This window comes from Myotis lucifugus, unplaced genomic scaffold, assembly GCF_000147115.1.
Source record: "Myotis lucifugus unplaced genomic scaffold, Myoluc2.0 scaffold_160, whole genome shotgun sequence".
Lineage (NCBI taxonomy): Eukaryota > Metazoa > Chordata > Mammalia > Chiroptera > Vespertilionidae > Myotis > Myotis lucifugus.
Window position 1 is genome coordinate 1,948,640 of NW_005871208.1, and position 22,488 is coordinate 1,971,127.

At 41.0% G+C, this 22,488-nt stretch overlaps 1 protein-coding gene across 26 annotated transcripts; it reads left to right on the forward strand.

Moving 5' to 3' along the window:
* The first annotated feature begins 8 nt into the window (after nt 1–8).
* Nucleotides 9–22,269, forward strand: PCBP2 (poly(rC) binding protein 2). Of its 26 annotated transcripts, none has more exons than XM_006095746.3 (15): nt 9–60; nt 2,318–2,470; nt 3,030–3,053; nt 3,144–3,176; nt 3,705–3,821; nt 6,069–6,200; nt 7,138–7,266; nt 8,229–8,303; nt 10,169–10,261; nt 11,311–11,352; nt 12,615–12,687; nt 13,191–13,229; nt 14,180–14,235; nt 15,147–15,316; nt 21,804–22,013. In XM_006095746.3, the coding sequence occupies exons 2-15, from the start codon at nt 2,402–2,404 to the stop codon at nt 21,838–21,840; spliced, it is 1,089 nt and encodes a 362-aa protein (XP_006095808.1). In that variant the 5' UTR covers nt 9–60; nt 2,318–2,401; the 3' UTR covers nt 21,841–22,013. The 26 variants fall into 26 exon arrangements, with proteins under 26 accessions (XP_006095808.1, XP_023615479.1, XP_023615480.1 ...); XM_023759711.1 differs by lacking the exon at nt 9–60 and adding an exon at nt 17,833–18,152 and having other exon boundaries at nt 8,217–8,303; nt 21,804–22,269; XM_023759712.1 differs by lacking the exon at nt 9–60 and adding an exon at nt 17,833–18,152 and having other exon boundaries at nt 8,217–8,303; nt 14,183–14,235; nt 21,804–22,269.
* The last annotated feature ends 219 nt before the right edge of the window (nt 22,270–22,488 follow it).

Genomic DNA, 22,488 nt, shown 5'->3' on the forward strand with positions numbered 1-22,488 from the left:
CTCCCGCCCTTCCCCTTCCCGCCCGCTCCCCTTTTCCCCTCAGTCGCCTCGGGCCTGCAGGTAAGCTTCAAAATTCTCCCTCCGCCCCCGGCTATAGCACTATTTCACTTCTTGCCATCTTTCTTAGCGGGCTCCAGTCCTCGTCACGAGCCCCGGCCTCGCGTAGTCTCGCGTGAGCGCCTACTCCCTCACTCAGCCAGGTCGGCCATTCACGCGAGGTCCTGGCTCCTGCGCGGCCTAGTAGGCCTCGTGAAGGCCTGCCCCCCTCCCCCCGCCTTTTCCCGGTGACGGCTGCGCAGGAGTTAAGGAGGGCGCGCGCGCGGTTGGGGGGGCGGCGGTGGATTTGTTGGTTGAGGGGGGTGAGGGGAGGCGATGGCCGGCTTGCTGGCCGGGCGGGTGAGCGCGGCTCCCCGCGGGGGTCAGGCGCTGGCGCAGCCACGCGAAGAAGCGCTGCTAGTTCGGCCCCTCCCCCTGGGTCGCAGCGCCCCCCCCCGACCGAACCGTTTATTTTTTCCTCTTAGTCTAATCGAGGGATGGGAGGGGGGGCATTTTTTAAGTGGAAAATGCTAGGATGGCCAAGGGGAGGGGGGCTGCGGAGTTAAAGAAAGGGTAGACGGGCCCTCCCAGTTACCGAGTTATTCAGGACGTTCTCTCGGGGTAACGAATTTTGAAATTACAAAATGCCTGTCGATATAGACCCAGACCGAGCTATTTATAGAAGGGGTAATGGACTGCCGGATTAACAGCTGGATTGCTGGGATTGTGTACTTCTATTGACCTAGTCAGGAGAGATTTTTTGGGATGATTTGGAATTAGAAATGCACCTTTGTGCCTTACCTCAAGAAATGGCTTCAAATAGGTTTTCAGTTTTCTTGCCCTTTCAAACTTGCTTTATTGTATTTGTAAAGTGCTTCCTATGAGTGGGGATAAGGAATTAAACAGTCAATTTGTTAAAATAGCTTTATTAAAAAAAAAAGTCATTCCTGTAGACCGAAGTCTGGCCCGTCCCCGTCCCAGCACTTTTGTTTTTCCATGATTAAAAATTGTTGAATTCTGGGATTTTGCCAGCAATTAATTATTCTGAAAATGGGTGAGGAGTGCTTTGGGGATGCAAAGCCCATCTTTTAAATAATCACACTCTGGGGCAGCTTGCCGTACACAGAATGGTCTGGCAGCCACTTAAACACAAGTACTAGGGTAAGGGCTTTGTGTAGAGCAAAGTTAAAACGGTGGCTAGTTTCGTGAATAAAAAACTAGTTGTAAGAGATCCTTGTTCAGTTTTGGAGAGAGGGATACTAGAAATGTCACTGGAGAAATTTAACAACTTTGGAGAGAGTCTTTTTAAAGTTGCCACTTTAATTTTAGGTCCTAAGGCGGTATTGTAGGCAAAGGTGTATCCAAAACAAATCTTCACATAGTCAATGTTCTAAAATAGAAATGCTAAGAAATAGAGGCTAGATGGGGAATGGGCTTCCTCAGTAGGAAAGGCTCATTGTTGTTCAAAACAACTACACAAATTTTTAGCAGTACCAGTTTTATTTTGATTGATTGCAAGAAAATTTAAGAGACTTGAATAAAGACTGAGTGGTAACAAAGGTTAATACACAGAAGCAAAGAAATTTTCAGATCTGAATGACTATCAACTTGGGTTGGGAGAAGGCTATACTTAATGTATTGAGTCATTTTCTAAAGGGGGGAATATGGAACATCAGCCTACATGGAGGGCATTTCAGATGATGCCTTTTTCAGTGAGGTTGTTCATGTAAATCTTTGAAAAATTATTTGGTGTCATTTTATCAACACAAACTTTTAATGATAGATTCATTTCAATTTACCTAGAAATTGCTACTAATAAGAAAATTTACATGTGTCCTCTTTAGCCTTCAGCCTGAGCTGCTCCCTAACAGGGAAGCAGAAGGTCACTTGCCCTCTCTGTTGTAGTTGGTTAGTTTGAGGTTTGCCCTCATAATTTCCAAGTGTTTTTGTATCCTATTGAAGTTTAATTCTGGTGAAGGACGACTGGTGCACGTTCAGCAGTTCCCCTTAGAACCATTGCCAATTGAAGGAATCTTCCTCATCCTGAGAGTCAGCAGAAACCCGACCATTAGTGAGAGACGACAAAGTCGCTTTCCATATTTAATAGAACCTGAGCTGTTAATGGGGGTCGTTACTGCAGTTTTGCTGGGTGTATACAAGCCTGCCAAATGAAAGGCTATCATTTAAAGAAGAGTCAGTTTGAAAACATTGATAGTGGTGAAAATAACGGGGAAATATTCTATTGTTTTCCTTCTCTCATTTGGTCATGTTTGTATTTCAGTTCTTGGCTTTCACCCTCCCTCCCCCCCACCAGTGACCAAAGACTTGACCACTCAAAGTCCAGCTCCCCAGAATACTGCTCGACATGGACACCGGTGTGATTGAAGGTGGATTAAACGTCACTCTCACCATCCGGCTACTTATGCATGGAAAGGTATGCACCAGCTTGGGAAATTGGGTCGTAGTAACTGCTAGGGGAGGGGCCAGGAAGAGAGGGCATGTGTCTTGGAGCTCATCAGATTAGCACTGTAGGGTGTCTGGCTTTAAGCACTCTTCTCTAGCAGAGTAGATGAGAGTGTAGTGGGAAAATGGACAGACTTCTCTGGGAAGCTCCACTGAGCAGGAAAGGCTTAACTAGAGCCTAGAGCCAAAGACTATGTCATACCTGGATAAGATTTTTCTCATAGAGGTTGCTATAGCTTGTGGTAGGTAGATTGTCCCTGCAATTTTGGGAAACTTTAAGGGTGGATGATGTGTTTTTTGTTTATTTTAAAATAACTTATATTGAACACACAGCACTTAATCACTCCTGCATTATTATTCCTTATTGAGAGCTTCACTTAACATTTTGAGCAAAGAAAAGAATAATCCCGCCCACTCCCCTTTCCAATAATTCTTAGTTTTTTCATTAGTTTGGACAGTTAAAAATTTCTTTTCATGATAATGAGCACTTCGAGTTTCCTTGTATTTGACACTAGTTTTCTCCATTGCAGGAAGTTGGCAGTATCATCGGAAAGGTAAGATAGTTTCACTTCCACTCTAATTACTATTTAGTCAGTCTGGGTTGAAATAGCAGTTTAAGTCACTCTTGATTTTTCCTCTTACAGAAAGGAGAATCAGTTAAGAAGATGCGTGAGGAGGTGAGTTATGGGGGGATTTGGGGAATTGTTACCTTGGGAAGTTAAAAACTTAAAAGCAAAAATTCTGTTTAAGGAGAGCTTAGAAGAAGGAAGGTCTCAAGAAGTTAATATTTTTTTGTCTTTGTGGTTACAAATAGTATGCTGGGAAATGTATTTCTAGCACGTCTTAATTCATTCATGACTTAAGGCAACTTTTCTTTAAATTTATTAATTTTTAGAGAGAAACATTGATTTGTTGTTTCACTTATTTATGCATTCATTGGTTGCTTCTTGTATGTGCCCTGACCGGGGATCAGACTCACAACTTTGGCGCTTTATCCAACTGAGCTACAAGGGCGAGAGCTTAAGGCAATTTCTATAGTCTGTTTGAGGACAAACATAGAACAGTATTTGCAGTGATGTTGACATTACCTAGTATCAGGATCATGTATATAGGCAGCTCCTTGCCCATCTTATTTAGTAGGTCTCTATATCTACATATGCTAGATATTTTGTCTATTTAACCTCCTGTTTCTGTTTCTTATCCAGAGTGGTGCACGTATCAACATCTCAGAAGGGAATTGTCCTGAGAGAATTATCACTTTGGCTGGACCCACTAATGCCATCTTCAAAGCCTTCGCTATGATCATTGACAAACTGGAAGAGGTTTGTTGTTCTCCTGCCTCCCTCATTCTCATTTTTTTCATTTATAATTGCTTCTAGATACCTTATTGATTTTCAAAGGAGTTTTTAATTTTCAGGACAGACGATGATAAAAATCTGTAGATGGGCTCTTTGCTCCCCTTCAGCATCCCCAAAATTTGGTTGTTTAGAAAATAAGTCATTTGAGTATTAAAACAAATAGTTTGACTATTACCAGGGACTCCCTGTAAAATAATTGTGTTAAAAAAGCAGCATCTTTTATGTTTATTTATTGACCAATGGTTTTTAAGGTATGCCACCACTGCACTGGTAAACTTTGTCCTCAATTCATAGTTGAGTGAATTAGATTCATGTGCTTTTAATTAATGGTCCTGCTGAACACTAATATACCTTATAAATATGGATATCTTCCAGCACGGGGTTCAGTTATACTTTTTAAAAAAATCAATCTGATAATTTTGTGTCGGAGCTAGGAAGGAGGGAATGTTTTATAGGTTGTCAGAAGCAAAATATTGATTTCAAGCTTTTTGGCAGAAGGAAGTTTTTTGTTGTTCACCAAGCCACCTCACTGAACAGCCATTAACCATCGCCTTAGGTCTTAAGTCTTGGCTTCCTCTCCCTTCTGCCTGCTAATCTCTAATTGACACCACAGGCAGAGGAGAGCTTCTGGCTGCTGCTTGATTGGTCCTTGGATACTTAATGGTGGCTGAAATCTTATCCTTGCCAAGCCAGAAATGTTAACCTTTTGACCTACAAGACCCTGCTAATCCAGAACTTGTGGCTTAAAAAACATTCAGAAAATCTGTTCGTAATTGAACCAACTAAGAAACATGTCCTTGACTTTAATATTTATATTTAAGCAATTCCCAGGTCTAGCTACTATATAAAGGTTAGGGCTGGGTAGTGATATTTAAACTAGTTAATTTTCAAAAGGCTAAATAGATTAAAACCATGACTTTTTGAATGCAGCATTGTTATGGGGAAAACTGTGGGCTTTGGGGCCAATAGAGTTTATAATTTTAAATCTACAGCTTTATAGATGTGATTGGGACAAGTACTCAAGCTCAATTTCATTACTTGTACAATGGTAACATTACCAAGAAATTAAAACAATGGTACATAGACGTATACTATTTAATCTTTCTAGGTTTCTAAGAGGACAGAATTGGTTATTTGAATTTGGGGTTGCATTGTTTCACCTTAATATTTTTTAAAAATATATATATATTTTATTGATTTTTTTTACAGAGAGGAAGGGAGAGGGATAGAGAGTTAGAAACATCGATGAGAGAGAAACATTGATCAGCTGCCTCCTGCACACCTCCTACTGGGGATGTGTCAGCAACCAAGGTACATACCCTTGGCCGGAAACGAACTTGGGACCTTTCAGTCCGCAGACCGACGCTCTATCCACTGAGCCAAACCGGTTAGGACTTCACCTTAATATTTTATTTAACTGTGACTTCAATCTTGATTTCCTTTGGCCAGTCAACTCTTTAATTTCCAAAACTAATAATTGTTTTTCTTCCTCTACCAAGAACATTTCCTTTCCCCAGGGTGAGTGAATAAATATAGGGCTAATTCTGAGGAAGTTTGTAGGTGTTTTTATCTTTTCAGAAATAGTTATTTTGAAGGGACATTTTTGGGCATTTGTTGATGGTGGATTGTGATATATATAATATGTCCTTTATTTAAGGGTAAGTGGTTCTTTTATGGCATTTATGGGTTCCAAGGGATCTGCTTAAAACTTGTTATATTCGCCGAAACCGGTTTGGCTCAGTGGATAGAGCGTCGGCCTGCGGACTCAAAGGTCCCAGGTTCGATTCCGGTCAAGGGCATGTACCTGGGTTGCGGGCACATCCCCAGTAGGAGATGTGCAGGAGGCGGCTGATCGATGTTTCTCTCTCATTGATGTTTCTAGCTCTCTATCTCTCTCCCTTCCTCTCTGTAAAAAATCAATAAAATATATTTAAAAAAAAAAAAAAACTTGTTATATTCTGTCCGGCTGGTGTGGCTCAGTTTGAATTAGGAGGTCACGGTTCTATTCCTGGTCAGGGGGTCAGGGCACGTGCCCAGGTTGCAGGCTTGATCCCCAATAGAGGGTGTGCAGGAGGCAAACGATTGATTGATTCATCATTAGTGTTTCTATCTCCCCCTCCCTCTCTGAAATCAGTAAAAACACATTTTTAAAAACTTCCTTTAAAAAGAAACTTGTTATATTTTGGTGTTCTGACTAATTTCTTCTTGTAGGACATCAGCAGCTCTATGACCAATAGCACAGCTGCCAGTAGACCCCCAGTCACCCTGCGGCTGGTGGTGCCTGCTAGTCAGTGTGGCTCTCTCATTGGGAAAGGTGGTTGCAAGATCAAGGAAATAAGAGAGGTTGGTAACTTTTGTGCTCCTTTTTGAATTGTTAAGTATTCTAAATGCGGCTTTTCCTATTAGCTTTAAGTATGACTCGGAAAAGTTAGCATTTGTTGAGGTGAAGATTATTATTAAAGAAATAGTCCTAGAAGATTATAATTTGACTATATTGGGATGAAAAGTATTGTGCAATTGATCTTTTTATTAATTTGACAACTTTTCCATGAATCTGCATAATTCTTTTATGTCTAAAGAGTTTACAATTTGATATATAATAGTAGCAAATATTTTCCTTGGCCAAATTCCTAAATAGGGAGGGGGAAATGGGAAAGTATATTGGAAGGTATATTGGGATGTAGTGGTAATCTTGCTCTCTTAAATTGTGGAAGTTACATTGAATTATGGAAGCTTTTAACTATATCTGGGAATTATCAAATTGTATGTTGGAATGAAATTTGAATGACTCCTAAAAGAAAACTAGTTGGAGTTTTTGGAGCCTCAATATTGTAAATACCAGGAGAAAGCTGGGATTTTGGTTTTGTTCATCGATGTATTCTTAGCACCTGGAACGGTGCCTGGCACATAAAATGGGCTTAATATAAATATTTGATTAATACGAATGAAAGGTGGGTGAGATTTGTAGGGATTTTGTTTGATGGCCCACAGTTAACATTAGCTGAAAGGAAACTGTCTAGAAGGGCCTTTTTCTTGAGAGCAGGTTAAATTTAGACTGTTATTCAGGTTTATTCTTGGCTTTCAAAGGCTAATTTATTTATAACTGATTAAACAGTCCTAACTGGAATAAGGGAGGAGTGGGAAGGGAAGTCAAAAAGGGTAAGGTAGGAGGTGGGATAAGTGTCTCTTGATCTTTAGATTCTAAAGTTGCTAGTGGGAGGTATTGGAAGAGTAAGTATGAGCTGTTTTTCTCTGATTTTTAAATTTCTTTTTACCCCAGAGTACAGGAGCTCAAGTCCAGGTGGCAGGGGATATGCTCCCCAACTCAACTGAGCGGGCCATCACTATTGCTGGCATTCCGCAATCCATCATTGAGTGTGTGAAACAGATCTGCGTGGTCATGTTGGAGGTAAGCCCTCAGGCTCATGCTGAGAATGGGGGGAGGGTGATTCTAGGGGAGACAGCCTAATTTATATTTAGTAAGACTAGAATTAGGTGAGGCTCTTAGAAGCCTCCAATGGGGGTGGGGAAGAAGATCCCTGAGTTCATATTTTCCTTTCCCCAGCTTTGGCTTTTCTTATAGTCTGAGCAAAAAATAGAAACTGCTAAGTAGCTGTGATCTTTTGGGTTATAGCAATTCTAGTGGGGTTGGTAGGGGAAGATTCACTACTTGGACTGAGTGGATAAAAGATGTATCTGGGTTTCTGAGATTCTAATTTAAGCTGCCTCTTGGATTACAGAATTTTTGCTACATTCAACTTTGAAACATTTAAATTTCTGTGTTTTGTGGCAGGATTATATTCAAAGTGGTAGTTGTATAGAAAAAATAAATCCAAAACAGTGCTTATGAATGACATAAGGTCCTGGTATGTGTTATTTGATTAAAGCAAGAATAGCAAAATTAAGAGACAGTAAGCCTTTTTAGAATTGTTATATGGAGTTGGACCCATCTTGGCAACAAAGGAAAGTAGAATTTCCAAGTAGAAAAATATTGAACCTTTGGACTATTTATGGACAGTGTCTGTATTATACTAAAAAGTCTCCAACTAAAATGTACATATGTACACATAGAGGTTTTTCATATTCGTTAGGCTTACTTGAAAACATGGAAATAATGCCTAAATTATTACAGGGGGATCTGCCTTGATGAGAATTAGTGTGAGCTGTGTAGTCCACGGACCATCTTACTACTTTAAAGGCAAATAACTGCAGATGATTTCAGATTAGATCTAGCCAAAGACAACGTTGGTAGGTGAGGGGATGGAAATGAAGTTTTCTATTTAACTAACCTGTGTGAGCTTAAGCCACACAGCTGAAGCAGCTTTGAAACCTTATCTCTTTTTGTTTTTTTCCCCTCTGACTCTCTCCCAGTCCCCCCCGAAGGGCGTGACCATCCCGTACCGGCCCAAGCCGTCCAGTTCACCAGTCATCTTTGCAGGTGGTCAGGTAAGAAAATTCTTATTGCTGGGCTAGATAAGAATGAGGTTTATATTTGAAATGTCAACTTTGCCAGCAGCACATCAGGCCACTCTGCATGCTTGCTGAAACCTGTACTCTGGCCATAGTTTGACCTGCTTTTAGTTTTATTTATTTATATTTTTGTACTGGAGAAAGCTGTGAATGCCAAGCCCTATTTAATTTTTAGTAGGCAATGGGAGTTTTGTAGGCACTCGAAGAGGTCATTTACTTGGTGATTTAAAGTGGGTTGGCTTAGAAGAAAGGGTTAAATTGCTTCAGTATCACTACCCTACCTATCCCCACCCCATCCATATTTTATGTGTGGGGTATTCTTCAGAGGTCTGAATAAAGGTAGCAAAGAGTTGGACCTCTGAAGGAGATTCTGGATGGTATTCTCAAAATTGGGGGTCCAGAACTTGAGTGTCCTACAAACTTCCCTTCCCCCCACCTCACCTCCCCTACTCCTATCCCTTCACTCCCAAACTCCAGTGTATTGTCCCCCAGGTTCTTAACCTCATAAACACTGGTTTGAACCCACATGGCATATAACAAATCAGCTGGGGTAATGATTCAGTGTGCAAGAATAGAAGGGGGAGAGCATGTTGGGCAGTGGTGATGTTGACCTTTGGTGTTTGAGTAAGAACACTAAAGCAGCCCCTTGGGCTTCTGCTACTCCTTCACTCACCTAAACACTTGATCCTTGGCACATGGATGGTTTATTATGAAGTTAGATTTTTATGACACAAGCAGTGATCACCATGGTAGTTTTATGCTTTGTTGGTTAGTATTTGAGGAGTAGGTAGGTCAGTTTTTAAAATACTGGGATTCAGGTTGGAATAGTGATCTTCATTTTGGTACCTGCCTTAAACAAGTGCTTTACTCAAAATATCTTTACCCACATGGGGCTGTCCTGTTTGCAAGCACAATTATTTAGTCCCATCTTGTATTTAAACTGGGGAAGCATAAACTTGAAATCTGTCTCGTTCATATTCTGTTGAGTTGGCATAAAATTGACCAAGTTTTGGGGAACTTAGTTTGTCATGTAGTTCTGGGTTTTTTCCCCACAAGTTAATCATGTCACAGTGTTATCTTGAAACAATTTAGTACCTTGCTTTTAACACTAGCCTTGTACAAACTGGTTTGATCAAAGGGCTTTCAGTCAGTTTGGTTAGGGGCAGGATAAGCAAAGGCCCAGCTAGAGTCAGTGTAGCAAGTTTTAGCTTTAGGAGTTTTTTCCCTTCTCCCCAGGAACTCCAGGTTCCTACTCTTCTGGATTCTACTACTCCCCTTTATAAAGAGTCCCATGCTGTGCCACAGCAATCCTTTCTGTTTACAATTCTTACTTCATTTCCCTTTTCTTCCCTTCCTTACCCACTTTCCCTTTCTTTCCTATTTGCTTCCCCTCCCTCCCTCTCCTTTATTCAGTTGACCACCCTCTAAAAGCTTGCAGTTTCTCCCACGAGTGGCCTTGTCATGGATTATTCCCATGAGCTTTTTTAAATGGACCAGTTCATGCAATGTCCCACAGATGGACCTGTGTCTTTTGTTCCTTTGTGATAAAGTGGGCTCTATAGGGGTTTAACTTAATCCCTCACTGACCAGGAGCTGGCATCAGCTCTGTTGCCTTACCCCTTTATTCTTACTGAAAATAGCCCAATTGTGCAGTGTGAAACCTGCCTCTAGGTAACTTTTTTTTTTAATTGACTGATTGCAGCTCGTTTCAAATTGTGTTGTGAGCTACTTTTTAAAGGAAAAGGAAAAAAATTAAACAACTTTTTTTATGTGAATTTCATGCTGGTGACAAGGTGCCGGATTGACAGCCCTGGAGACTGAAATCCTCTATTTATCCACAGGACAGGTACAGCACAGGCAGCGACAGTGCGAGCTTTCCCCACACCACCCCGTCCATGTGCCTCAACCCTGACCTGGAGGGACCACCTCTAGAGGTGAGAGGGGATGTTCAGTCTCCAAGGCTCACTCAATCCTTCCGCCTCAGCCGAGACTGCCAACACGCGGGGGGCCAGTGACGCTGGTGATTTTTGTGCTGTGGACACCACCTGTCCACGGGGACCTGGACTGACCCCCCCCACACCTCATTTCACACAGGCCGCGTAGCCCACCAGATGGTAACACCAACTCTCTTTTTTTTTCTTTTTGTTCAACCCCTCTTCCCTATATCCCACTCCTCCCCCATTTTCACCTTCCCACCCCTACCTGGGTGCACTTTTGGGGGTACTGGCCACTGATGTGAGAAATCTCATATCCTTTTAGCCAGCCACTCCTTCCTTCCCTGCCCTTCCTACTCCTTGTTCCCAACCCCATTGCCCTGAAGTCCCAGCTCCTTTTTCTGAGGTTATGGTGTGGGGGGAGGAGGGCGTAGTGGGAGCTGCAAGTGCCTTTTATTGAGGGGAGGTGGGAGAAGGCAGGACTTAGAACACAGTGATTTTTTGTGTGTGTGTGTTCTGTGGTCAGCTCCCTAGTACTTAGGGACTAAGCTAGCTTCCAGTGCATTTAAAGGTCTTTAGGCAGATGTAGAGAAAAATAAAATAGGGAAAGGGAAGTGTTTCAAAACATGCCATGTAGGTTTGTGCAAACAAATCATTCACAACACCGTGGTTGGTAGAGGGTTTGGGTGGTTTGAGGGAAGAGATCATTTTCCTCCCAGGCTGTCTTGTACATAGGGAGAAATCCAGGCATTGCTTAATCCCACTCCTCATATTTTCATTTAGGAACTGATGTGTATTTTGCCTTTGATTGCAGGGAACATGGCTATGGCTCCCTTTAAAGGCTTCCCAGAATAAGTCATATTTAGGGTTCAAAGAAGGCCAACTTGGGTCTGACTGTATTTGTGAGATATCATTTACTGCCTCAATCTTGGCCTCCCCATTCTCTAGTTCAACTCTGGCTTCCTGGCTAGTTGAAATGTCTTTTTCTCCCAACTGGGTGGCTGTCCGTGATTGGTTTTTTAATAGGAACTGTTTTCCTCCTTTTGTAGGCCTATACCATTCAAGGACAGTATGCCATTCCACAGCCAGATGTAAGTTTTGTTTTCACTTCTTCTTTTGAAAAGCTCCCTCTCCCATCCAAAATTGTCTCATTCCTTTCTTCTCCATGTAGGCAGAAGTGAGTTGGGTCTTAAAACAATTGCAATATTAAGTTGTTTTCCTCATAAGATGAATCCCATATTTCAACCCTTAAATAATCCTTAATCAGGGTATAATGGCACCCTGTTTGCCACACTTTTGACATTTAATCCCTGGAAATTATGATTGGCAGAATATTAGTTTCTACTTTCCTGCCTGTTCCAGATTACTCTGTCTAAAAGGGAAATGTTCCATGGTATTCTGTCTATTTCTGGGCATAATTTAAATTAACAGTGGACTGTGCGTCTCTGTATGGAGTCTTCAATTGGGGTTGGGGTGGGAGATGGTTTTGTCTTTGGATATTCCTCAATTTGAGATAGTAATTTTAAAAGCATCCAGAGGGGTGGAAAAGGGGCTTATTTATACAGGGAGGGATAGGAAGCTGAATATTTGGCTGTTCAACTCAATGGAACCTTCTTTGCCACTAAAAATTCCTATTTAAAAAGTGTTGATAATCAGACTTTTGTTTAAAGATATTTCTTTCTGCACTTTTCCTTTATCCTTACTAACCCTTTTAGGTGCTGAGCATTAGACTAGGGAAGTTCGAGTTTGGCTCTTGGTTAGTGTTAGGGCCCAGAAGGGGAAGTATACTTGAAGAGGGATTATTTTACAACAGCCAAGACAGTTTATATACATGAAGAAAAATAGCTGTAAAAACTAGTAGTGGGGGAGGGACTAAAACCCATTTGGTATCATCTTTAATCTCTCTTCTCCTTACAGTCTCTTTCCTCCCCCCCACCCTCATCTCCTTCCCTTTACCCAATACTGACAGAACCCTGCATGGTGTGTTTTCCCTAGCACCACTGCACAGTTTACTTACCCAGCCTGTCTGTGCTTGTCCCTGAGGCAACTTTGGCAATGGCTGCAAACACCTTCATTAAATAGCCTACAAGGGGATGGTTGTTGGGTGGGTGCTGCTGCTTTTCTTTTCACACACCCAAAATGGCATTCATTTTCTTGTACTGATTCCTGTTCTAACCCTTCATATTCTGTCTATCCCCAGAGGGTAAGCCCCATCCTTACCCTCAGTTGTAATTTGAGTAGTAGAGACAACTTTGGGGGATCATCAGGAGCTCTGCTTTTTCAAATTTGAATGCTCTTGAACCCTGGCTCTGTTACTCTTCTAATGTCAACCTCTCCTGTTTCCTCCCTGCAGTTGACCAAGCTGCACCAGTTGGCAATGCAACAGTCTCATTTTCCCATGACGCATGGCAACACCGGATTCAGTGGTATGGATACCTCAGTGTTTATTTTTGTAAGGTGTAGTGCAAGACAGAGGCCAGCCCCAAGGTCTCAGTTTGACATCTGTTTAAGACAAACTTCGTTACCCAGCATCCTGCTGGTTTAAACTTGACTATCTTCTGTGGCTAAACCAAAGGAGGTAATGTGTTTAACTTGGTTTTCATATGGGATGAGTTATTCTAAAAGAAAAAAAAAAAAAAAGGCCCTGGAAGGTTTGGGGTGAAGTCAGGGGATGCTTGTCAGGCAAAGGGTAGGCTGACGTTTCCTCTAACCCATTCTCATTGCTGCCCCTTTGATCTGATTGGCACCCCCTTTCTTTCCACCAGCTTTCACAGACCTGGGTAGAGACAACAAACCATTTGTGCCAAATTGTGTAGTGTTTTTTTGCTTTTGTTTTGTTTTGTTTTGGGCTTTTTTTTGTATAAGGAATAACTTGTCCGATAGGGTTAGGATGAGACCACCAAACTCATTTTCACTTGTATCTTAACAGGCATTGAATCCAGCTCTCCAGAGGTGAAAGGCTATTGGGGTAATGATTAAAAAAAAAATCTGTAGTATTCTACTGTTATATTAATAAACTGGTGGGAGTCTTGTTTCACTGCCCATGACATACCAGCAACATACACATGGCAGAAAGAAGCTGAGAGAGCAAAAGGGTGGGCCTGGTGCCCCTGAGGGTCCCTTGACGGATCTGGCCAACCCCCTTCTAAAAGTATTGAATTTAGCAACCACATTTGAGAGCAGGGCTAGCCTTGAGACTTAGCTAGCTGCCCTGGTCCAGTCCAGGTGCCATTATAGATGGTTATGAGTGTTTGCTGATTAGATTCTTTTTCTTTTTCTTTGGAAAACAATAAAAACCAGAACAAATTAATGAGCAATTGAGCAAAAGACAGGGAATAAATCTGGAGAAATGAACTTCCCTCACCTGACTGCCATTCTCTCTGACCTTCAAATGTAGGTTAAGATAGTGTGTGTGTGGTTGGTGGGGGGAGGCACTGTTAATCTGATACAGGTATATTTAAAGCAACTCTGCATGTGTGCCAAGAGTCCATGGTACCAATAACAGGCATGATATTGGCACTGGTGCTAGTGAGCATCAGGTGAGATAAAATTGGAACACAACAGCAGGAAATTCTAAGAAAAAGGGAGAAGTGCAGAAGGACTGACTTGGTTAGATTTTGGTCCTGTTTAAGGATACCACACTCACTTTCCCCTTGCTTCCATCCCCTTACACCCTAATAGGCTGGGCTTTGCAGGAAATGGTATGAAATCAGCTCTCCTGAGTGTACAGAGGAATCTTTCCAGAATTATTTCTATACCCATCTATCCCTCTTTACTCTTTGAGGTTTCTAAGTTAGTGATGAATCCCAACAGCCAATGCTGGGTTTCCAGTTTGTTTCCTTCTGTTAGGTTAATGTGCAAATCAGTTGGGGTTTGTATGCTGCACATTGAATTTTCTTGCTCTCTTCTGTCTTTTAGCAGGTTTGGATGCATCTGCTCAGACTACTTCTCATGAACTCACCATTCCAAATGATGTAAGTATAGTTAGTTTGGTTGCATGGGATGAAAATAAGAGAATTGGCTTTAAAGAATAGAAGTCTTAGCCACTTTCAAGGCCTAGGGAAAGAAAATTGCTTTAGATACCAAATTAAAAACTTTATAGTATCTAGAATTCTGAATAAAAATAGATGGAGAAAATTGGTAACACTTGTTGGGTATTCATGAGGCAGAGAGAACCTTCTTATCTCAAGTAGAAATTCTTTGCCTTTGTTTCTTGTAGAATCTGAAGCCTTATCCTTAAAGCAGTGGTCTTTGGATGTTTTATCTGTGCTATTTAATATGGTACTCACTAACCACATGTGGCTATTTAAATTAAGAATAACAAAACAAATTCAATTTTTCAATCTCGCTAGCCACACCACACTGGATGTGTTCAATAATCACATTTTATTGGTACCTACAGTACTGGACAATGCAAATATAGACCAATTTTTTACTTTTTCTCAAGGTAAAAACTTTAGAAATTAGCCAGAATCCATAGTAAAGTGGTAATCCTGGCAGGATGAGTTTTAGATATCTATGTTGCCCAAAAACCCAAAGATACCTTTACCTTTATTTCCAGGTTTATTATGATAAATTAGGTTTGTTATCTTGGCTCTGTTTTATTTTGTCTTTGGATTTACTCTAAGAAAATGAGCTATGCTCAGTTGGCTATGTTGGAGTCAGGAGGCTCAGTTGGCTCTGACAAAAGAATAGGTAAGAGTTGAGCACAATGTGTAACTCAGTCTGGAGTATATGAGTGGAGTGTGTAGGATGCAGATAGTAGTAGTTTCCATTGCCTTGTTCATGGACCCAAGTTATAGAAGGCTGGAGGGGTGGGATGAAATTCTTGGACCTAGCCATGCTATTCCTAATTTGGTGTGCATTCTTGTTTTTCTCCCTAAAGTTGATTGGCTGCATAATCGGGCGTCAAGGCGCCAAAATCAATGAGATCCGTCAGATGTCTGGGGCGCAGATCAAAATTGCGAACCCAGTGGAAGGATCTACTGATAGGCAGGTTACCATCACTGGATCTGCTGCCAGCATTAGCCTGGCTCAATATCTAATCAATGTCAGGTAAGAGCTCCCTGCCTTTTTTGTCTTAGTGATGTCAACACACAAGTAATGTGTGTGTTGGGGAAAGCTAAAATGTATTATTAAATGAGGGATTATTTGGGGGATGGGAATGGGGATAGATGGAGATGGGGGAGAAGTTTAAGTCTAGCCCTGTTTTCATCCATTTTTAGTGTAGCAGAAAAAGGAATCAGATTGTAGTAAGTTTGCATGAGGTTTGGGGAGTGGAAAGGTTGGGGACTGTGTCTTTAGCAATATGTCAGGTGCTCTGGCTGGAGCCACCCATACTTAGACTCAAATGTGGGACTTTGCTGTACATGTCATATAGCCCAACGTTTCTTTCACTGATTGGGTTAAGGCTCCAAAGTACCCTTAATTGAAATAAGAATAATGAGGTAATGTGACAGCAAGGCAGTTTCTTGGGGGTAGCTATTACTTTTATTCTGAAAACATGAATTTTTCTCAAATCACAAATGAGTTTCATTGTTCAGAGCTTGTGGGAAAGTGGAGGCACAGGTTTTGGAATATTTCAGAAATAATTTCCCCCACCATCTCATTCAATAATGACTTCCCGAGATTGTAGTTTCCTTATCCAAAGCTAGCTAATGTTACTAAATACGTGATTGTAGCAGGACCGTTTATAGTCCAGTGGGCATCCTACAAGGCATTAAAAAAATATATATTTCTTGCTTTTTCAGCATTAGTGCTTATGTCACATTTTCATTGCTTACTAACATTTTCAAACCAATGTTAGCCCATTTCCCAAGGAGCTTAGCCATCCATTTTATGTAGCCTTTGTCTAGTTGCTTTTACCTCTATAACTATTTGGTCTCTGTGCATTCTAGTTTTGAATCTTAGTGCAAGACAAAGGGATTCATAAGTATGAATTTTATATTGTTGTCATGCTTACACTAACATGTATTATTCCATGGTCTTTATTCCCTGGTTAAGAATTTATCAGTTCCTCAATAGTGGTTCTGGTCCCCCGCCCGCCCCTCTTCAGTCTTTTTATGTCGTGAGGTATTTACTAATCTTCATGTGGAAAAGACTTTTCTATGTTAGGGTCTGCTTTTTCTTCAGCTACCAAGCACATCAACTTCTTAATGTTCAGACTCAAATGGTAGTAAGCTTTTCACAGAAGCTGTTTACAAAGGTTTTGTCCTCTTGTTTCTAGTTGGAGATGGTTAAGTGGAAGCTGTTCTTGGAAGCTGGAAGTTATTTTCTTTTGGTAGGCTTGCCATGAATATTGTCAGATAGTTGCCTGACCCCCTATATTAGGTCAGTGGCTACATTGTAAGGAAGCAGAACTTGGTTTCCGGGTTTAGTTCCTCTTCATGATCATCCTATTTAATAAAACCGTTTAGGCTATGGATTTGGGTCAAAACCTCTTGAAGCTTGAGTTAACATCAAAGCAAGGACTCTGCGTGCACAACGCTTAGTCTTCATTTTCTCATCTTAGCCCAATTGAATGCAAAAAACACACTGGTCTTATTGTTAATACTAGACAAGAAATATTTCTATGCTTTCAGTAATGGTTTGTGAGCATTTCTGGCCTGATTCTGGCAATCTGGGTTCCTTTATCCCCTCCTTTATGGATTGCAGCTGTCCTGGACTTACATAGACAAAATGGAGTCTTAGGAGCCTCCTTGCCCTTGAAGAGTTCATCCTTTGGGTTGGGTTGTTCAGACAGACTAAAGAAGTTCTGACTTAGACATGTGTAGTCATTTGGGAATTGCAGGTCATTACTGTCATTTGGAGTTATTTTAGGAATAGAAACAGTATTTTTACTTTCTGAACATAATTTTTTTGGCAGTGCTTGAGTTTCTTCCAGTTCTGTAAGTTCTGTATTGCAAATATGGTCAATCACAAAACAAATAGCTCCCCCCACCACCATCATAACCCCTCACCAGAAATGAAGCTTCCTTAGTTCTTATCTATGCTTCTGTTCTCAGCATTTTTCTTTGAAAATGCTACATTCTTTTAGGTTTGAAATTAGTCATTGACCTACTTTGGTCTCTTTCCCCTGTCCATCCTAATATATTGGTTAGTTTGCAATGGAGATGGAAGCAAAATTTCGTATTAATTACAGGGTAAATTTTTTTTAAAAATTCTGTGGGTTAATATCCCAAGGCTTCACAAGTGATTGGTGGCTGAAACATTTGTTTCTTGTTTGGAGATAGAGTGCTTTCATTTTCTACTTGAAATCATTCCTTTCTGACCTCTGGGTTGGATCAATATGTCATACGTGGAAATGTATTTCTTTTTTCAGTCTATGAGCGTTTTCTTCACCATAGCAATTTTAAATAGCACTGTGGAATGAAATTTGGCAGGTATACAGTTTTAGAGGGTGGGATGCAAGGTAAAAGGGAGACAGCTTGTCACAAGTTGGTGTTAGGTCTTCCTAATTTGCAACCAGAAACACTGATAACTGAAGCGGTTTTTGTCCTGTACTTTTTCCCTTTTGTGGTCTTCCCTTCCACCCACCCGGTTTTTTTTGTTCCTTTTTTCCTCTGTTACAGTTTAGAAAACGCTAAACCCTCCTCCCAGGCAGCCTCCGTCACGATCCCTGATCACCTCAGCATCAACCTCTCTCAACCCTCCACCCCTTCTTCTTCTTCCTCCTCCACCACCACCCCCTCGCTCGCCACAGCGGGGACCTCCGACGCACCCTCCAGCCTCCCCAACCCTCTTCCGACCGCCCCTTGTGTCTCCAGTCTGCTTGGCATGAAACCCATCCCTCTCCTGGCTCTAAATGTTGTGTCTGCTGCTAAGGGTACCGGGGCTTCAGCTACCACCACCACCACCTCTGCCGTGCCATGTGTAACTAACAAACTGAAAGGCGAGAAACAGAGATTCTCCCCCTACTGATTGCATATCTTGAGGCACTCCCTCAAGTAATTCTTGGTTCACTTTGTTTTCCTTTGTTAACATTGGTGAGAATCAAACAATTGTGAGCTTGTGACATTTCCTTTTTACTATTTGGGGGATAACTGGGTGGGGGTGGGGGCAATGGTAACGTGTGTAGGTTTAGGCCATTTCAGCTGAGTGCCTGTTTCTGAGTCTGATTTGTTGAATATTTTATCTAGAGCCACAGTTCTTGCTTTCTCATTCTGTTACTTTTTTGTAGCTTTATTCTGCCTTGCAATATAACAATGTGTTAGGCTCTGTGTTAATGAATAAAAGCTTCTCCGTTAATCTTTTTATTATTATTATTTAATGGTTAAGTTATCAGCTGGCCTTGGCCAGATTTGTGTTTCTAGCTATAATAAAGTTGCCACAGTAAGAACCTTAGTTGACTGTGTGCTGTGAAGTGTAAAGGGGTGGGAACTTGTGACCTGTGGCTTGACTAGGGAGTCTATAAAACTGACCGGACCTCTTTGTATCCCTGGTTAATTTTGTAATCCTTTGTCATTCCTCACAAAGGGAGATGGGCCTGTGGCAGATTAAATCCAGAGGGTCTTCCATAATTGGCAAGAAGTTTACTTAGTGAAGATTACTTTCTCTGATTTCTCAGATCCCTTACCTTGCCAAAAGCAGCAAGTAACGGGTGTCCATCCCAGGCTTGTTTCTGCTGATGAGTGGTTACTCAAAGAAGTTATTTCTTTAACCAGAATGGGGAGGCAAGTTTAAGTCTCAAAAGTTTGCCAGCATGTCTGCATTCCTCTGAATTAGCATTAGTCCTCTTCCTATGACATTGGGTAAATCTTAAACAACCAACCTGTGACATCTCCCCAAATTTGATAGGATTTTGTCCAGTCATCCTAAATCACCCCTAATTTACTAGACTTTATCTTTTTTTCTATTCCTTGCTTATACCCTTCTGTCTCCCCACCAACCTCCTTAATTTATCATGTGTAGAGAATTATAGACTTAAATTTGGAAGGAACCATTAATATCAGCTGTAATTCATCAATCTACTCATTTATCAGGTTAAAAAAAAATAGAGGCCCTAAGAAAACTTAAATCTGCAAATCACAGGGATGACGAGTGAGGACTAACAACTCAAAATGCACTTAATATCCCTGAAGCCTTATTATTTTTCTTATCCAAGACCATAGTTCTCTCTCCATAAAAGGGTAGAAACAATGTAGGTATAGTGGCTTAAGCCATCTGGTAGGATTACATTCTACCTGAATACAAATTACAGGGCTAATGAAAGTATAATGCTCTTCCCAAAGCACCAGTGTAGAGGTTTTTTTCCCTGATGACCTTTTCCCACATTCCCTTTGTTTTTGCTTTAATCCTCACTCCTCGAGGATTAGATTTTTCCCATTGATTCGAGAAAATGGAAGGGAGGGGGTAAAGAGAAGCATTGATGTGACATTGATTGGTCGCCCCCCGCAAGTGCCCGACTGGGGGCAGGAATCGTACCTGCAACCCAGGTACATGCTCTTGACCGGGAATTGAACCTGAGAGACCCTCTGGTGTGTAGGCTGATGCTCTTAACCAGCGGTTCTCAACCTGTGAGTTGCGACCCCTTTGGGGGTCGAACGACCCTTTCACAGGGGTCGTGGGACCTAAGACCATCGGAAAACACATATATAATTACATACTGTTTTTGTGATTAATCACCATGCTTTAATTATGTTCAATTTGTAACAATGAAATTGGGGGTCACCACAACATGAGGAACTGTATTAAAGGGTCGAGGGATTAGAAAGGTTGAGAACCACTGCTCTTAACCATTCAGTCATACGGGGCAGGGTCCCTTTGGTTTATGTTATAGTGTTAAAACGAATTGCTCATGAGTATTGCAATATATTACATTAGTGGTGTGGCCCTCAATCCCAGATTGGGCCTATGAATTCGTTTTACATGTCCCCCAAGTCTGCATGGGATGGGAGGGGCAAACATTAGTAAATTGTCCACATAGACTTTTTCTTGTTAGTTGCTATAGTTGCTCCTTTATCATGTAGTCCAGTTCTCCCTTAGGTAAGCTCTTTCTGTAGTTTGGACTTAATCTTGCTGATAATCATCTCCACCCAGGTACCTGGTTTTATTTTATCTAGTTCTTGATTAGAAGGCCTCTTCACCTAATGAGTTCTTCCTAAAGAAAGATTGCTAGGAAGGAATCCAGATGTTTTAAGGGGCTGACTACCGTCACATAGAGTCCTTAACAATATTTTTGTTGGGTTTTCCTATTCCTTGTCTCCCTTATACCTGCTCCCTCTTCCAATCCTGCTCAGGCTGTGTGCATGAACAGTTCTTTTTAAACTCTTTGGTGACATAGTGCCACCACCTTCTTGCATCAGTTTAATTTCTTTTAGGTCCTAGATCTAAACTGTTTCCAGCAATTCCCCCCTAAATTTTCATTCAGGGCCTGTTATTTACATTATTCTAGATATCCCATTTTGGCATTGTCAAGGATCTACTCTCTTTAAGAACACAATATCCTCCTTTATACCCAGGTAGAAATAACAATTTCTGACTAAAATACTAATTCGTAGTTGAAAGACCCATCTATCTTGGCCTTGGTTTTTCTTGCCTCTCTAGCCAGCTGGCCAGCTTGTTGGGCTTTCATTGTGGTAGAAGAGATACAGATGGGAAAATATTCATGCTCCCTTGACTTAGGCAAGTCATTTTAAAGTCTATGAAATAAATTTATGAACTGAAATTTCAGTTGTAAGATTTAGTTCTCTTTAAAATGGAAACTAAGTCTTGCTGGCTACCTAATATCAGTGAAGCAAGCCAAATGCCTACATACCTTTCCTTCAAAGCCCAAAATTGGACTCCAGGGCTTCAAATGATGTTTTCAAACAAAGGCATTATAGCCCGGTATGTTTGTCTTAAGACCACAGATTGGGGAGCTTCTAGAGAGTTGCTGAAACAAATTATTTTGGCTTCCACCTTTAAGTTCTGAAAACCATAAAAACTATAGCTTGAGTATAATTCTTGATCCTTGCTAAACTTGTTACCTTGTTACCTGTTTGACATCTCTTAGCATTTGAAACTTCATTATCTCTTAATAGTTAATAATGGCCTTTATTGATAGAGAAACCCAGGACTGTTCTAGAATAAAAAAGCTGTTTCAGACTAGCTTTGTGAGGCTACTTTCAGATAAATGTTTCCTAAATTATTCTGTCAGTATTTTAGGAGGATTGGAAATAAGCTCGGCAGTAAAGAACCATTGCTTCCGTGATTTGTGACTTGAAGAAGATACACCTACTGTCATGGTGTACTTCTATAAAGTGTTTAACATCTCCTACAAAGGTTCCGGAGGAACATAGTTTGAGGGACGCCCACACTTGATAACCAAGCCTTCTCAGTTTCGTTTGATTCTGAGGTAATTTCCCCTCAAGAAGTTTCTTCGATTGCAGGGGTTACAGGCACATGGTACTTGTTGATTCAAAAAACCTTGCTACTGAACCACTGATTGTTTCACATAAACTCTACTTCACAGTTCACCAACCAATCAGGTTGAAACATTTGGAGTTGAGGTGTAGCTGGGCATTAAAAAAAACTAACTTTGAGTTCTTGTTTTGTGTTACAGGCTTTCTTCGGAGACGGGTGGCATGGGGAGCAGCTAGAACAATGCAGATTCATCCATAATCCCTTTCTGCTGTTCACCACCACTCATGATCCATCTGTGTAGTTTCTGAACAGTCAGCGATTCCAGGTTTTAAATAGTTTGTAAATTTTCAGTTTCTACACACTTTATCATCCACTCGTGATTTTTTAATTAAAGCGTTTTAATTCCTTTCTCTGTTCAGCTGTTAATGCTGAGATCCATATTTAGTTTTATAAGCTTCTCCCTGTTTTTTTTTTTTTTTTGGTGTTTTTTTTTTTTGGCTCATGAATTTTTTTTTTTGTTTGTCATGGAAATGTAAGAGTGGAATATTAATACATTTCAGTTTAGTTCTGTAATGTCAGGAATTTTTCAAAAAAATTAAAAGATGGACTGGAGCTTTTTCTTTGTGAATAGAAACTGGATGCCACAGTGATTCATGTGGGTTTTATTCCTGTTGTCTTGCTGTTATTTTTGCACCTTTTATCCCTCAAAGGACAAGGACCCTGCTTGGGTTTTGAATATAAGCCTTTATTCCAGTTAAGATGTTTTCTTCTGTTTTACCACTCCATTCTTATTTATTTCAGTAGCCCTTCATTGGATTTTCTCTTGAGCCTGCGTTGAAAGGTGACTTAGTAGCTATAGCAAGCTGGCTGTGCCCTTGATTTCA

Bases quoted from the DNA above. Each gene is read 5' to 3' on its own strand.
- PCBP2 (XM_023759711.1), top strand. From the start codon at position 2,402: ATGGACACCGGTGTGATTGAAGGTGGATTAAACGTCACTCTCACCATC. The intron at 7,267-8,216 runs GTAAGCCCTCAG...TTTTCCCCTCTG, and splicing joins TCTGCGTGGTCATGTTGGAG to ACTCTCTCCCAGTCCCCCCC. The intron at 14,236-15,146 runs GTAAGTATAGTT...TTCTCCCTAAAG, and splicing joins AACTCACCATTCCAAATGAT to TTGATTGGCTGCATAATCGG.